The following is a 15,544-nucleotide window of genomic DNA, read 5'->3' as shown; positions in this document are numbered from 1 at the left end:
TCTCATCAGAGGTGGCTAGGAGAGGAAACAGCATATATACTCAATGGGGTCTAGACATCTGGAGTAAGAAGGAGTGGTGAGCAGGGGGAAGGGGTGGGTATGTGAATAAAGGAGGAGAGGATGGACCATGGTGGGAGGGTGGTCAAATAAAACACATTTTCTTTTTTACTTCTTGCAAGGGGCTGGGATTGGAAGGCCTGTCCAGGACCATAGGACCAGGTGGATTCTGGGCCTAATGGGTGGTATGGGGACTCAGGGCCTCTTGGCCCCAGGACCAGGGATCTGTCTGCTGAGCCACTCAGCTACGCTACAGCAGAGTCAGAATGAAAGGAGAGAGAAAATATAGTACATGGTAGTGGAGAAATAAGAAAGGGGGGAGTTGCGATCAGCAATGGCAATGTTGGAAAAATATGGAAATAACTTTTGTGATGAACTTATCACAAAGAATGTGATCTACCCATAACAGAGTTGTTGGTGTTGGAACAAAGACCGAAGCACATTTTTTGTTATTATTATTTTGGGGAGGGTGCAGGGCAAATGGGGCTGGGTGGCCTGCCTGGGGCCACATAGCAGGGTGATCTTTGCTTGTCTGAGGCCAGATTTGAACCCAGGTGCTCCTGGCACAAGGGCCAATGCTCTGTCTGCTACCCAGTCACCCCTACTATTATTACTATTTTATTTTATTTTGGGTCTTTTTTTTCTTTCTTTTTTGGTTTTTGCAGGGTAGTGGGGATTGGGTGGCTTGCATGTCACACGGCTGGGTGATTGTTGGGTCTATGGGGCTGGATGTGTGCTCGGGTGCTCGGGACTCCAGGGCTGGTGCTTCATCCATTGTGCCACCTGGCCATACCTACAATTATTACTATTTTTTTAATTTAAAATTTTTTTCTCTCCCCTTTACTTTATCGCTCAAGCAAGTCTAATATTTATGGGGTGAGGCGGTATTTCATTTACTCTTAAACAAGAATATTTTATTAATGTAAAAAAAATTTGTACAAAATGAGAATAAAAAATAAAATAAAATAATATACCTTTTACAGTATAAAAAATAATTTTAAAACCTTAAATTGCCATATGAATATCAGTTATTATCATGAGTCATTCTTCAATCAAAACAATTGTATTCATCAACATATTCATATATTCAGGAACAAAAATTGGTTAAAAGTTGAATAAATGATGTCCCAGAAACCTAATAAAATGCTATCATTTCTTTAAAAAAAAGAAAATTCTAAAATTTATCTTCCAAAATGCAGTCTTGTGATTTTGTACATGTTATTAGAGCTATATATTAATCATTCAGTCAATAAACATGAAATATTTGCTTTTTGTTAAGCATTATGTTAACACTACAAATAATCCCTTCTCTCAGAAAACCAACATTGTAAGAGGAGAAATAACACATAAATAACTACACACATTCAAGATATGTACATAAACATATGAGAACTAATCTTAAAAGGAAGGTACTACCAATGGTGGGGAGCCAAGGAAAGCCTCTTGCAGAAGGTGGAATTTAAGTTGAGTCTTAGAAGAACCTTTGGCTGTCAAGAGAGAGAGATGAGAAGGGACAATATGAAGTATGGATGCAGTCAGTAGGAAGATATGAATATGGAGTATTATGTTACAAATATGGAAAAGACCAGTGTCATTGGATTATAGATTACATGGAGGAGAATAAAGTTTAGGAAGACTGGAAAAGTAAGAATGGGCCAGGTTGTAAGGGCCATTAAAACCCATGAATTTTATGTTTGATCCTGTAGGTGATACAGAACTACTGGAGGTTTTTTGAGATTAGGGATGTGTGTGACACGATAGATTTATTCTATAGAAGGATCAGTTTGATGACTGAATGCCAGATGGAGTGGAGCAGGTAGATACTTGAGACAAAGACCAAGTCAATTTCCATTGTAACAGTTTAGGTGACAAGAGTCTGCACTAGGGTAGTGATTATGTGAACATACAGAAGGGGAGAACAGTAAAATATACTGTGAAGGTAGAAATGATAAGCCTTGGAGAGAGTTTGAATTTGTGGACTGAATACAAGCAAGGAGTTGAAGATGTTCTGAGTCTGTGTGACTGGGAAGATAAGATGTAGTGGCCATGACAACAATAAGGAAAGTTAGGACTAGGGGTGATTTGCAAGGAAAGATAATGAATTCTGCTTTGAATAAGTTGAGTTAGAGATGTTCATGGAAATTTCAGGTGAAGATGTCTTTTTGGCACTTGGTAATATTAAATTGGGATGTCAAGAGAGAGGTTAGAGATGGAAAATAGATGTGAAGATTATATGCATAGGATTTATAACTGAATCCATGGGAACTGATATTATCACCAAATAAAATCATATAGAGAAGAAATCCCAGGAAAGAGTCTTGGAGGGTCAAATGAGTATGATTTACACAAAGGAGATGAAAAGACATTGAACGAGTTTTCTCTGTCTTCATTCCACCCTTTGTTTCTCTTCTTTGCTTTGTCATATGTAGATGATATGCCACAATATACCAGGAATTTCAGGATTTTCCTTCTGGCAATTTCAATTCAATTAGAAAATATTTTTAAAACTTTTTTTTATGTTTGGGGAACTGTATTAAGAACTGGACATGTACAATCAAGCAAAGATCCCTGCCCAAGGGCAGCTAGGTAGCACAATGGATAGAGCACCAACACTGGGACCAGGAGAAGCCGAGTTCAAATTCGGCCTCAGACACTTAATAATTACGTAACTATGTGGTCTTGGGCAAGCCACTTAACCTTATTGCCTTGCAAAAGAAAAAAAAAGAAAGAAAGAAATCAGATCCCTGCCCTGACACCTGGGAAGAAATGAACATAAAAGTAGAGGGCCCTTATTCCCTGAAGACTTTTCAGAATCGAAAGGGGTGGATCCATTGGTATGAGCTGGAGGAACAGAAAAAACGTCCTTCCTGGAGGTAGAAGAACAGACTAAAAGACCAAGGAGAGGGACTTTTCCTGCCTGAAATCCAGGTAAGGAAGTGAGAGGAAGCCCTATAGGGAGGCTAGTCCTGTAATACCTGTTAACTTCTCTCCATTTTTTTTTCACTGCAAGATGGTAAATGCTGATGGAATAGAGATGATGGCAATGTCCCTAGAGAGTTCAAAACCTGCTTCCTGCCCTGGAAATATTAACCTTGAGGGAATGAACCTTATTATAAAGAGACTGTTGCAATCAACCCAGCTCAGCGAGGTCCCTTTCGTTTGCTCAAGAATCAGTTCCTGTTATATTTGGTGAGTAACTGTTAAGGTGTGGACATCAAACTTAACTGAATCTACATGTTCCCAGATGAAAATTTAATAGAATCAGAAGGGTTACAGTATGTGTCCAGTATCTGGTTTGGAGAAATAATCTAAAAGTAACAGATCATGCCAGAGTAAAGTACTTGTATGGAACAGATTAGATGAGTTTTTAGATCTAGAAAGGATATTAGAAATCATCTTATCCAGCCCCTCTTTTTATAATTGATAAATCTGAGACCTAGAAGAAAGTCTGTTTGTGTGTGTGTGTGTGTGTGTGTGTGTGTGTGTGTGTGTGTGTGTGTGTTTGTGTGAAACATGTAAACAATAGCCACAGAGAAGTGATATTTAGGAGGCAAGATTTGAGAGACTAGTCATTATCATGTGCAAATTAAGAAAAGACTGGGGGGCAGTTAGGTGGTGCAGTTGATAGAGCACAGGCCCTTGGAGTCAGGAGTACCTGAGTTCAAATCCGACCTCAGACACTTAATAATTACCTAGCTGTGTGGCCTTGGGGAAGCCACTTCACCCCATTGCCTTGGAAAAAAACCCTAAATAATAGAAAAGACTAGGCACCTATCATATTAAATTAGTCAATGAACATTCATTGATCATCTACTATGCCAAAGGCTCTTTTTTAGGTTCTGTATGTTCTCCAGAGACAAATGAGTTAGGAATGAATTTTCCTCAAGGAGTTAAATTCTAATAGGGGAAATAAAACATAAAGATATCATCAGCTTAATAATTTACTAATTTCATAGTAATCTAAACAAGAGAAGAGACATAGGAATGCACGAGAATTTCAGAACAAGGATAGAGCTGAATTGAATTAAATTTGTCAGAAAGGAAATTCTAAAATTCCAGGCATATTGCAGCATATCAATGCATATGGTGAAGAAAAGAAGAAAGGCAAAGGGGGAACTTCTTGGAATGGGAGTTGTCAAGGAAGCCTTTCTGGACTATGCAGAATTTTAGCTTGACCTTGAAGTATGAGGGGATATAGAGAGGAGGAAAAGATTTCCTACTATCTGACTGGTATGTACAATAAAACAGAGAGGAAAAGATATGATAGAGAAATTGAGAATTTGAAGATCTCTGAGACATCAAGACTTCCAATAATATACTTGGATAATTTATTTGAAAACAATAAAAACTTTTGTATGTAAATATAAAAGCAATTTTTAATTGCAGGAGAGAAAAGGTAGAGTACAGGCATACCTCAAAGATAATGCAAGTTAGGTTCCAGACTATTGTGATAAAACATGTTGCATGATGTTTTTTGGTTTCTCAGTTCATATTTTTTTTGTTTTCCTGGTAGGGTTACATTACACTGCAGTTCATTAAGTGTATAATAGCATTAATTTTAAAAAGTATATAATTAATTAAAAATACTTTATTGCTAAAAACAAAGCTAATTATCTTCTAAGCTTTCAGAAAGTTGTAATATTTTTGCTGGTGCAGGGTTCTGCATGATGTTGATGGCTCTTGACTGATCAGTGTGGTGACTGTTTGATGACTCTGGGGACTATGACAATTTAAAAAATATAAGACAACAATGAAGTTTGCCACATGGGTTGGTTCTTCCTTTCACTAGACTATTTAGAGTCATTGTAGAGTTATTAATTGACCTAATTTTAAAATTGTTATTTTTCAGGGAATAAGGAGAGAGGAGAAAGAAGGGAATCTTCGGTCTTACAACATTAACAATTAGGTCTTTTCCTCTCATAAGGATGCGCTTTGTTATGGGTGCCTCAAAACCTTTACAATAGTAACATCAAAGATCGAGTCTAGATCACAATAACAGACATAAAAAAGAAAAATTTGAAATCTTGAGAGAATTATCAATATGTGACACAGACACAGAATGTGAGCATATGCTTTTGGAAAAAAGAAGCTAATAGACTGAGTGATGCAGGGTTGCCTCAAAACTTCAATTTGTAAAAATGCAATGCCTGTGAAACTCAGCAAAGTGAAATGTATGCTTGCAGTGAATGCAAAACCGGTCAAAAAATCAGGAAGACCCAGGTTCAAGTCCCACTTCTGACATATGTTGACTATGCATCTCTAGGAAGATCATTTAAAAATCTTAGTGCTTCAGTCAATTATCCAAGACTGGGTTCCTTGATTAATGAAATCAGAATCCAGTTTAAGAAAAATTAAAAGACTGGGATTATCTGACTTGATAGAAATTTATATTGAAAAATCTCAGTACTTTAGTGTTACCCATAACACAAATAAGCAGCAAGATAGTATTTCTAATGTGGCAGTGAGGTAGTACAGAGGATTGAGTACCTAACCTAAAGTTAGAAAGTATCACATTCTGGAGTTCAAATTTGACCCCAGACACTCACTATCTGTGTGAACCTAAGTGTCACCTAACCATGTTTTCCTCAGTTTTCTCATCTGTAAAATGAAATAGAGAAGGAAATGGTAAACAACTTTAGTATTTATATTAAGAAAACTCCAATTAAAGTCACAGGAAGTTAGATATGACTGAAAATTGACTTAGCACCAGATATCTTCTAATGGGTGTCAGTAACAATATTGTATCCAAAATGAGGGATATATATATATATATATATATATATATATATATATATATATATATATATATATATACATATGGGATCTCTCTGTCTCTCTCTCTCTCTCTCTCTCTCTCTCTCTCTCTCTCTCTCTCTCCTTTGAGAGAGTCCTGCTTTTCTGTCATAGATTTTATATGGAGCACTGGGTTTAGTTTCATTTATCTTACTTTAGGAGAAACCTTGATAAAATAGGTAATATACAGATAAGTCCAAGAGAGTTTTTTGACAACTCTTCCATATGGGGAATGGTTGTTGTAATATTAAAAGATTAATTTGGAGAAGAAAAGATCTAGGGAACCTCATTCTTTCATTCATTCAACAATATTTCCAGAGTGGTTACTATGTGCCAGAGTCATAGAGGATACAATGGAACAAAAGATATAGTCATTGCTCTCAAAGAACCAAATAGAATGGAGAAAATGATACACAGACTGAAATTAAGAGATAAGATATGTGCATAGCTAAGGTAAATAGGATTTCAAAGGAAGGAAGGCTCTCTTTCATTCCACAGTTAAGGAGATAAATCCTAGAAGACTTTTGAGAATATGGGATTTTAGTTTAAACTTAAACAAGAAATCATTTGTTTATCTTTCATGCTTGAAGAGGTCCATAACATCAGAAAGATGATGTCAGGACTTACAAATGAATTGGATTAAAGTGAAGGAGGGATGTGCAAAATCACCAGCTTCACTCTCTCTTTCAGAGTCATCTCAGTCCAGTGTCAGCCCAAGTTTCACTTGCTTATTGTGTGGACTCTGACAGGTCAAAGTTAGGATTATTGTCATTTTTTTTTTACATTGCCCAGAAATTCTGAGCCTCTTTCCCTCCCAGATAAATGATTAGTAAATAAACATTAGTACCACTGCATCAGTACTAGAGTTGACCTGAGTCTCTGACTCAGAATGACAACATTAGCTCTTTCCCCTTATTCTTACCAATGCTATATTGGTATCGTTATTAAATTTTATGCTGTTTAACTTTAGCTCACCCCAAGATCTTTTTGAAACTCAAATTACAATTTATTAGTCTCATTTCCTCCATAGAGTAAAGAGAACAGGAGATGGAGATTGAGGAAAAATAGAGACAGGGAGAGAATTGGAAGAAGAAAAAGTTGTAGAGAGGAAGAGAGGAGAGGTAAAGGTAGAAAAAAAAATGTTTCTGTTTTGTTCAATAGACAAGTGAAACCATATTCTTACATAAAAGGAGAGAGAGAATTGATGATTAGTAGAGGAAAACATAATTTCTTTTTTTAAAGTTTTTGCAAGGCAATGGGGTTAAGTGGCTTGCCTAAGGCCACATAGCCAGGTAATTATTAAGTGTCTGAGGCCGGATTTGAATTCAGGTACTCCTGACTCCAAGGCCAGTGCTCTATCCACTGTGCAACCTAGCCGCCCCCTATAATTTCTTAAATATGGCAATTATACCATAGAGATTATTGATGAGTTAGACGGAAACTAACATGAACACATAATGGAAGGATAAGGAAAAACAATGTTGCATCTGATAATTTAGGATTTGAAACCAATTTTTATAAAGGAGAAAGACTCCAGAAGGACAAGTAACTTAATAAAGCCTAGTATTTTAGATGAGGAAAAACATCAGGACTCTATACTTCCACAGAAAATTTCATAACCTCTCAGCATCAAACTGAATAGATCAGGAAGCATTTGTAGGTTCAAAGGCAGTGAGTACAGTGTAGTCAGAATAGCGGACTTAAATTTAAGATAGATCTTCATTTTAAGCTCACATCCAAAATTTACTAACTGTTTGAACATGCTCCCTTTATATTTGTGTCTTAGTTTGCTCATCTATAAAAAGGGAAAAACAACACTTAAAATATCTACCTCACAAGGAGCTTGGTGAGGCTCAAATGAAATACAGCATATGCATCACTTTAATGTAATTTCTTCTTCTTCTTCTTCTTCTTCTTATCATTTTCATTATTTTATTCTTCCATTATGTTCTAATTTGAGAAAAAACATATGTGGGTTTGGGGTATGGTGAATAGGAAAAGAATTCTGCCCTAGAAGCCATTAGTACTGCTCCTTATCCTATCTTTGTTGCAGTCATTGAATAGTTTTGAAACAATCAGTTGTCCTTTCTGTATTTGTATCTCAGGCATAAAATGAGGGATTTTGATTCATAATTTCATTGTTTCATAAGGAATAATAAAGGGACATATCTTTGAATAAGGGGAAAAAAAACCCAAATGGAAACTAGGATTATCACCACAATTAGACTAAGGTTGGGGGATGCATGTCTGTTGATAGGGAGCGTGGAACTATGTCTCATTGGGAAGAACAATCAAGTTTCTAGCTTACCAATTTACTCTTCTGCCTCTTACTTTTCAGGCTGGATTCACTGTGAGCCACAGATCATAGCCTATGGAGGCGACACCATGGAGGGCAACACCACTATTTCCAACTTCTCATCCTTTTTCTTGGTTGGTATTCCTGGTTTAGAATTCCTCCATTGTTGGTTGAGCATACCTGTTTTCCTTCTGTATATCATGACTGTGATGGGGAATGGCCTCATTATTCTTGTGATAAGAGAAGAATCCAGCCTCCATCAGCCCATGTTCTATTTTCTTTGTATGTTGGCCTTTGATGATATAGCCATTGCCTCAACAACAGCCCCTAGGATGCTTGACATATTTTGGTTGGATGCTCATGTCATTGAATTTGATGCTTGCCTGGCTCAAATGTACTTAATTCACACCTTTTCCATCACTGAATCAGCTCTTTTGGTAGCCATGGCCTTTGACCGCTATGTTGCCATCTGCCATCCATTACATTATGCTACCATCCTGACCACTCCTTTGGTCATTAGGCTAGGACTGGTAAGTGTGGCCCGAGGAGCCATTATGGTTTTGCCCTGCCCATTGCTCATTAAACGGCTGAGGTATTGTACGCAGAATGTTATACGGCATTCCTACTGTGAACACATGGCTGTGGTGAAACTTGCATGTACCAATACCTACATAAATCGTAGTTATGGTATCTTTGTGGCCCTTTCAGTCATACTTCTGGACATTGGACTTATTTCTTTGTCCTATTTTAAGATCCTTCAGGCTGTTTTTCGTCTTTCTTCCAAGGAGGCCCGCTCTAAGGCACTAGGCACTTGTGCTGCACATATTTGTGCAATTCTCATCACCTATATACCTGCACTGTTTAGCTTCCTCACACACCGCATTGGCAAGAGGGTGCCTCCATCCCTTCATATCATCTTTGCCAGCATATATCTCCTGGTCCCACCTGCAGTTAATCCCCTAGTCTATGGTGTAAAGACCAAGCAGATTCGTGACCGAGTGGTCATCCTTTTCTTCAGGAAAAATGATAAAATTTCCAACCACTAGGATTGGGCTACAAGCAATGCCTTGTTTAATAGTTGGCTTATTTGCAAACCCTGATGCATTTTGTCTATACTGTTCTGACCCAAAATAATTGTAGATAATTTGTGTAGAGCATAATGAGATAATTCTGATACAATTGATCAATTTGGGTCTCTCTTGAAGATGCTCCTCTTGACCTGTTTGTCTACCTCCATGTAATGGTCAGAGTTTGAGGCCTGGGCCAAGATTTTGTTTCTCACCTGGGAGATAAGGACTACATAGTTCAGACCACATGGTGAAGAGCATGAAAAGACAATCCCAGACTTCTCTGGCACACCCCCAAGCTCTTTGAGGAAACTTGAATTTGACTTTTCTTTCAACATCAATTCCAAAAGTTCTTGGGAAGGAATGTGATCTCTTGGCCCTAGAAAAGTTCTTTTAAAGTTATAAAGATCATAAGTTGGATGTCAAAAAACCTTCGAAAATCAACTACCTTGATCTTTGTCTACCTTGATCATGACCAATGTCTACAATGACTATTCCCTTCCAAAGTTCAGACTGATCACTGTGGCTCACCATGGTGCTCTTAAGTCTCTGGTCATGTCCAAGGAAACAGACATATTTGCTTTGTTCTGTAATCATTCACTGGTCTCTGTAAATTCATGTTTAAATTGATAGAAAATTAATACCTTGAGAAACTGGTGCAGAGATGACACCTTGCTGTTTTTTAATAACATGCTAGAAAATTATTATCAGGTTAGATAGAAGTTTTAAGTCTTAGTGTCACACAATTATTCTCAATATAAAACTGCTAGTTTTGATAAGGAGTTGTTTCCTAAACCAACCAAGAAAGTCTCTGGGCTCAAGGTCTTCAAGAACCATTTTAAACACTGACTAAAATGATGTTAACAGCTTAGCAGACATAAGTGTGAACTAGAGATATGGAAGAATTTGATGATCAATCTCTGGTTTTTGAACTACTCCTTTTTGAAATCTGTTTTTGTTTTTCCTTTGTTCTTGAAAAGGACCATGACATCAGGGAGGTGATATCATGACATGCAGAGGACCCAGATATAGATCAGGATGACTGGCGATGACCCTGGATGCAGTGGGAGACCTTGGCCTTTATAACCTAAGGCCTTTGAACAGATCTCAGTTTAAACAAGGCAATGCCCAGTTGGTGATCAGTATAATCATAATGAATATGGGAAATATGCTGGGAGGTTTTTTCCCTGACATAATCTATCTTCCTTTTATTTCTGTGGTCTATGGCAATTGATACCTGTCAACCTAATTCATATATCTGGGAGAACTTTTTTAGACCATTGCCTTTTCTTCCAGGTAGTGCCAAAAATATCTTGTCATTAGGGTGATGGAAGCAAGTTCTAAAGACAATGGTCACCTGGATGGATGGGAAATATTTTTCAAGCCCTTCTCAGATGGATGATAGGGTGGTATATGTTACTACATTTTTATGAAGAAACTTCCCTATGGTTTAAGCACAGAGCAGTGTACTTCCTAGAATGGTAATAGATTCTTTGTCATTGTAATTCTTCATATAGAGATAGGATGGACTATTTCATGGAGTTTCTTGGTTAGCTACAGGTTGAAAAGTAGGTGACCTTCGAGGTCCCCCCCACCTTGGGAATTTTTTCAATGTTTGGGAATCTATGATTCTAAAAATGGTTTTTCAGCTTTGTCAAGATAAGATTAACAAAAAAACTACCTTGCAGCAGGCCAGGTACTGTACCAGCAATATTAATGAAACAGAAACATATATTTTATAAAATGTTACATGGTCAGTTGACAAACTTATCATTCCCTAAACCTACCTCTTGATCAAATTTCTTTGTTGAGGATACTCTTATTATTCTTCCATTCACCAGATTCACAACCATAGAGTTCCTTAATGTACCACAAATAAATTGTCAAGTTTTGGCAAATCTCTGTCTACACCATTTCTCCAATCTTTTTCTTTGTTTTCATGAATATGGCCCCCATCTTAATTCAGCTTCTTATCAGTGTTTTTCTGGACTATTGTAATTGTCTTCTAATAGGTCTCCTCTTTCTAATCTGTTCTTCATAGAACTGCCAAAATAATCTTCCTGAGGCAAGGAAATGTTTGACAATGATATTAAAAATATCTCCTATTAAAAATTTGTTGTTCTTTATTATTTCTAGTGTAAAATACAAAGTCATGAATTTTTAAGGTCCTTTACAATTTACCTCCAACCTACCTTTCCAGCATATTGCACCTTTATGTACTATTCTTTCAAGTCAAATAAAACCAGTAAATTTTCCCTGAAAATATTACATCTCCTGTCTCTGTGACTGTATATAGGCTTTATTACCAATGAATAGAGGAAAGAAATGCAATCCCATTGCTTCACATGCCTGCACTTCCTCTTTCTTCACTCCACATTTAAGGAATCTTAGTTCTTTTCAAGGCTCCAGGCAATTTAGTATTTCCTCCTTTTATGTATTTGTATAAATGTCATAGCTACTTCACTCTCATAGTGCCAACTGTTGGAGGGGGCCGGGATAGTTCTTCATTATATCTTTGTCTCACTTCTAACCTCCTAAGCAAGGGGATCAAGTATAGTTGCATAAGACACAATCTACCCTTTTAATTTTCCATCGAAGTTCATGTATTTTTGTTATTTGACTGCATGGAAGACCCCACTGAAGTGACTCTGTGCACTCTCATCATAACTTAATTCTATTTCCATGCTTTCTTGTTCACTACTCCAATGCTTTCAACAAATGAACAAATGAGTGAATAAATGAAATGAAAAAAAAGCATTTATCAAAATCTTGCTATGTATAAGCCTTTGTGCTAAGTAATGGGGATGCAAATAATAGAAATCAAGACAGTCTTTGATCTCAAAGCATTGGCATATGAGCTGTGATTTGCTAAAGGTCACATAGCAAGTCAGTGGCAGAAACACATCTTGTCATCATACCATGTTGCACTGAATTCAATGAACAGAAACTTAGCAATCTGGAACTTTCAATAAAAATTTCAGGAGAAATGAGCAGATGATATGAGCCTTAACCCGGTAAGCTATTTTAAAATAATAATAATGACAATAATTACATTTTTATGGAGTTTTAATGACTTCCATTCATGTAGAGTTTAAAAATTTGCAAAAATATTTTGCATTACTGATCTTATTTGAATATCATGCCCACAGATGTACATATGACTATCTGCATGTAACTGAAGCACTCAGAATTGTTGAGAATTACCTATGACAGGGCAGTTATTAGGTGTCAGGAAAATTATTTGAAAGTCCATATACAAAAGGGGCAATTTACCACTTCCAGAACTTCTCTTGCTACAGTAATCAGGATATTTTCCATAAGTATGTATAGTCCCTATGTACTCCCTGATAGTCTCTTTGTGAAGCTTTAAATCTATACCCTATTTGAACTTAGGTCCCAATGTAAACTTTGCAATCAACTATTTCAGGGACACTGGAAGGTTGCTGATGAAAAATGGAATAGGAAAAAACTTACTGACACTTTCAAACTGACTCTCCTGACTCTCCTGAGAATTCCCAATTTTTTTTTAACATTTTAGTATTTTATTTGTTTTCCAATTATATACAATAGTAATATGTACCCATCATTTTTTGCAAGGTTATGAATTCTGCAATTTTCCCCCCTCCTCCCTTCCCTCTCCCCCACAGAAGGCTGTCTGACAGTCTCTATATTTTTTTCATGCCATACATTGATGTAAATTGAATGTTATACGAGTAAACATAACCCCCACCCCAAGAAGATAAGAAACCTCAAGAATAGAGAGAGAAAAAAAATTGAACTTTATGTTCAGATTTCAATGGCTCTGTCTCTGGGATGAGTTGCTTTCTTTATCATAAGTCCGCCAGAGAAGTTGCTTCAATATTTTTCCCACAGTTGCTATTACTAGTTGTACCTCCACTCTATTTCTCCCTACTCTCATTTATTCTATTCTCTCGCTCTCCTTTCATCCTAGCCCTGTCCAAAATTGTGTTGAATGTGAGTACTCTCTCCCTCAATCTTCCCTTTCTTCTATCACCTATTTCCCCCTTCCCTACCCACATTCTCCCTCATCTCATCCCTTTCCTCCCATCTTTGTCCAGGGCAAGATAGATTTCCTCACCCTATTAAGTCTGTGTTTCATTTCTTCTTTGAGCCATTTCCAACGAGAATGAAGGCTCACTCATTCCACCTTGCATTCCCCCCATCCACTCCATTTAAAAAGCTTTTTCCTTGACTCTGATGTGAATTCTCTCCGCTTCTTCTTCATCTCTTTTTCCTTCCTCCCAGTACTTTCCCCCATCACTCATTGACTCCATCCCTTTACCTCATCGTACCATTATATTCTGCTTGTTCCTATGTCCTGTCTATATATTCTTCTTCCAAAAGCTCTTATAAATAAGAAAGTTAATATGAGTTATCAATGTCTTCTTCTTGTGCAGGAATACAAACAGTTCAATATCATCAAGTTCCTCATGGTTAGTCCCTCTCTTCCACCCCCTCTATAGTTCACCCGAGTCCTGTACTTGGAGAACAAACTTTCTGTTCATCTCTGGTCATCTCAACAGGAAAGTTTGAAAGTCCCTCATTTCATTGAAAGTCCATCTTTTCCCCTGAAAGAGGATGTTCTGTTTTGCTGGGTAGTTGATTCTCATATTCCAATCCCTACAAGCCCATAATGTGAATGCTACCAGATCCTGTGTAATCTTCACTATGGAGCCTAGGTAGTTGAATTGTTTGTTTCTGGAAGCTTTTGGAATTGTCTCTTTGATTTGGGAGGTTGAGAATTTGGCTATAATATTCCTGGAAATTTTTTCTTTTGGGGTCTCTTTCAGGGGGTGACTGGTGAATTCTCTCGATTTGTGTTTTACCCTCAGCTTCTAGGATCTCAGGGCAATTTTGCTGTATTATTTCTTGAAAAATGAAGTCTAGGCTCTTCTCTTGGTCGTGGCTTTCATTTAGCCCAATAATTTTAAAATTATTTCTTTTGGATCTGTTTTTGAGTTTGGGTTTTCCAATGAGATATTTCACATTTTCTCCTAATTTTTGGCTTTTTTGAGCAGAGTTTTATTTCTTCCTGCTTTCTTACAAAGTCATCCTTTAGTTCCTTTCTGCATATGAAAGAGATATTTTCTTCAGAGAGCTTTTTTAGCTTCTTTTCCAGCTGGCCAATTCTGCTTTTTAAGGCATTCTTCTCCTCATTTGCCTTTTCTTTTGCTTTTTCCATTAGGTCTAAACTGTTTTTTAATATATATTATTTTCTTTAGTATTTTTTGGTATTTCACCAAGCTTTTGATTTGGTTTTCATGATTTTTCTGCATCACTCTCATTTCTCCTCCCAATTTTTCCTCCACCTCCCTTAATTGCTTTACCAAGTCTTTTTTGAGGTCATCCATAGTCTGAGCCCATTTTCTATTTCTCTTGGAGGTTTCTGATGGAGAAGTTTCATTTTTGTTGTCATCTGAGTATGTGTTTTGAGTTTCCATAGGACTAAAGTAATTCTCTGTGGCCAGATTCTTCTTTTTCTGTTGTTTACTCATTTCCTCAACCCAAGACTCACTCATTCTATTGTAGCAGAGTTCTCTCACCACCCCTTCAAGGTGTTGCCAGCGATCTCTGGTCTGGGCTGGGCTGGACTGGGCTGTGGCTGCAGCTTTTTTCCCAACCCCTGGTCCTAGCAAAACACACTTTTCCAGTGGAACTTCTAAGTTATATTGAACTGGGAAAAATTATCACTCAGTCTTTTTGTGCATTCTGCCCCTCTAAATTTTGGCTAGAGCCATCCTTTGTTTTCTTTTGGGTTTGGGGAATTGGAGTTCTCAGAAAATGCTGCCTTCACACCATTCTCTTCACTCCACTCCCGGAATTTCCAATTCTAATAAGGTCAATGATTTTACACAAGCCTCCAGAGGAGAGGAGCAAGCTTTTGCATAGATTTCTGTAGCACCCAAGAAGATGTCTAACCCTTGTTCACATTTAGTGAAAACAGATGTTTTCTCACTTACTGAATGTATCATGGTTAACTGGAATAGAGATTTCAACCCAATACTTACATTTCACTTATTGTTATAAATTTACTAACCCAAAGGAAAGTTTGAGAAAACAAGTGTAGAGAGCATATGCTACATAAATATCACCTATGGTTTGGAGTTAGAGTACTGACTAGAATGTGTTTTTTTGGAACCTATGTTCATTCCTTTCTTAGATACCTACTTAGATATCTGCATACTGGTTCTGTGGCCCTTTCAAGTTTTAGTTATTGCTATGACTACACCTTACCACACTTGAGACATACACTCAATGTCCTTCTGATCCACTATGCTATTAAATAAAGTAATTGCAAACAGAAATACAT

At 37.1% G+C, this 15,544-nt stretch overlaps 1 protein-coding gene across 1 annotated transcript; it reads left to right on the top strand.

The window, feature by feature from the left end:
- The first annotated feature begins 8,235 nt into the window (after nucleotides 1-8,235).
- Nucleotides 8,236-9,192, top strand: LOC141490628 (olfactory receptor 52P1-like). Its single transcript, XM_074190745.1, has one exon. It carries the CDS (start codon nucleotides 8,236-8,238, stop codon nucleotides 9,190-9,192), a length of 957 nt encoding a protein of 318 aa, XP_074046846.1.
- Nucleotides 9,193-15,544: the final 6,352 nt, after the last annotated feature.

This window comes from Macrotis lagotis, chromosome 1 (assembly GCF_037893015.1).
Source record: "Macrotis lagotis isolate mMagLag1 chromosome 1, bilby.v1.9.chrom.fasta, whole genome shotgun sequence".
Lineage (NCBI taxonomy): Eukaryota > Metazoa > Chordata > Mammalia > Peramelemorphia > Peramelidae > Macrotis > Macrotis lagotis.
Note: the sequence above shows the minus strand (reverse complement) of the source record. Positions and strands in the feature narration are given on the sequence as shown.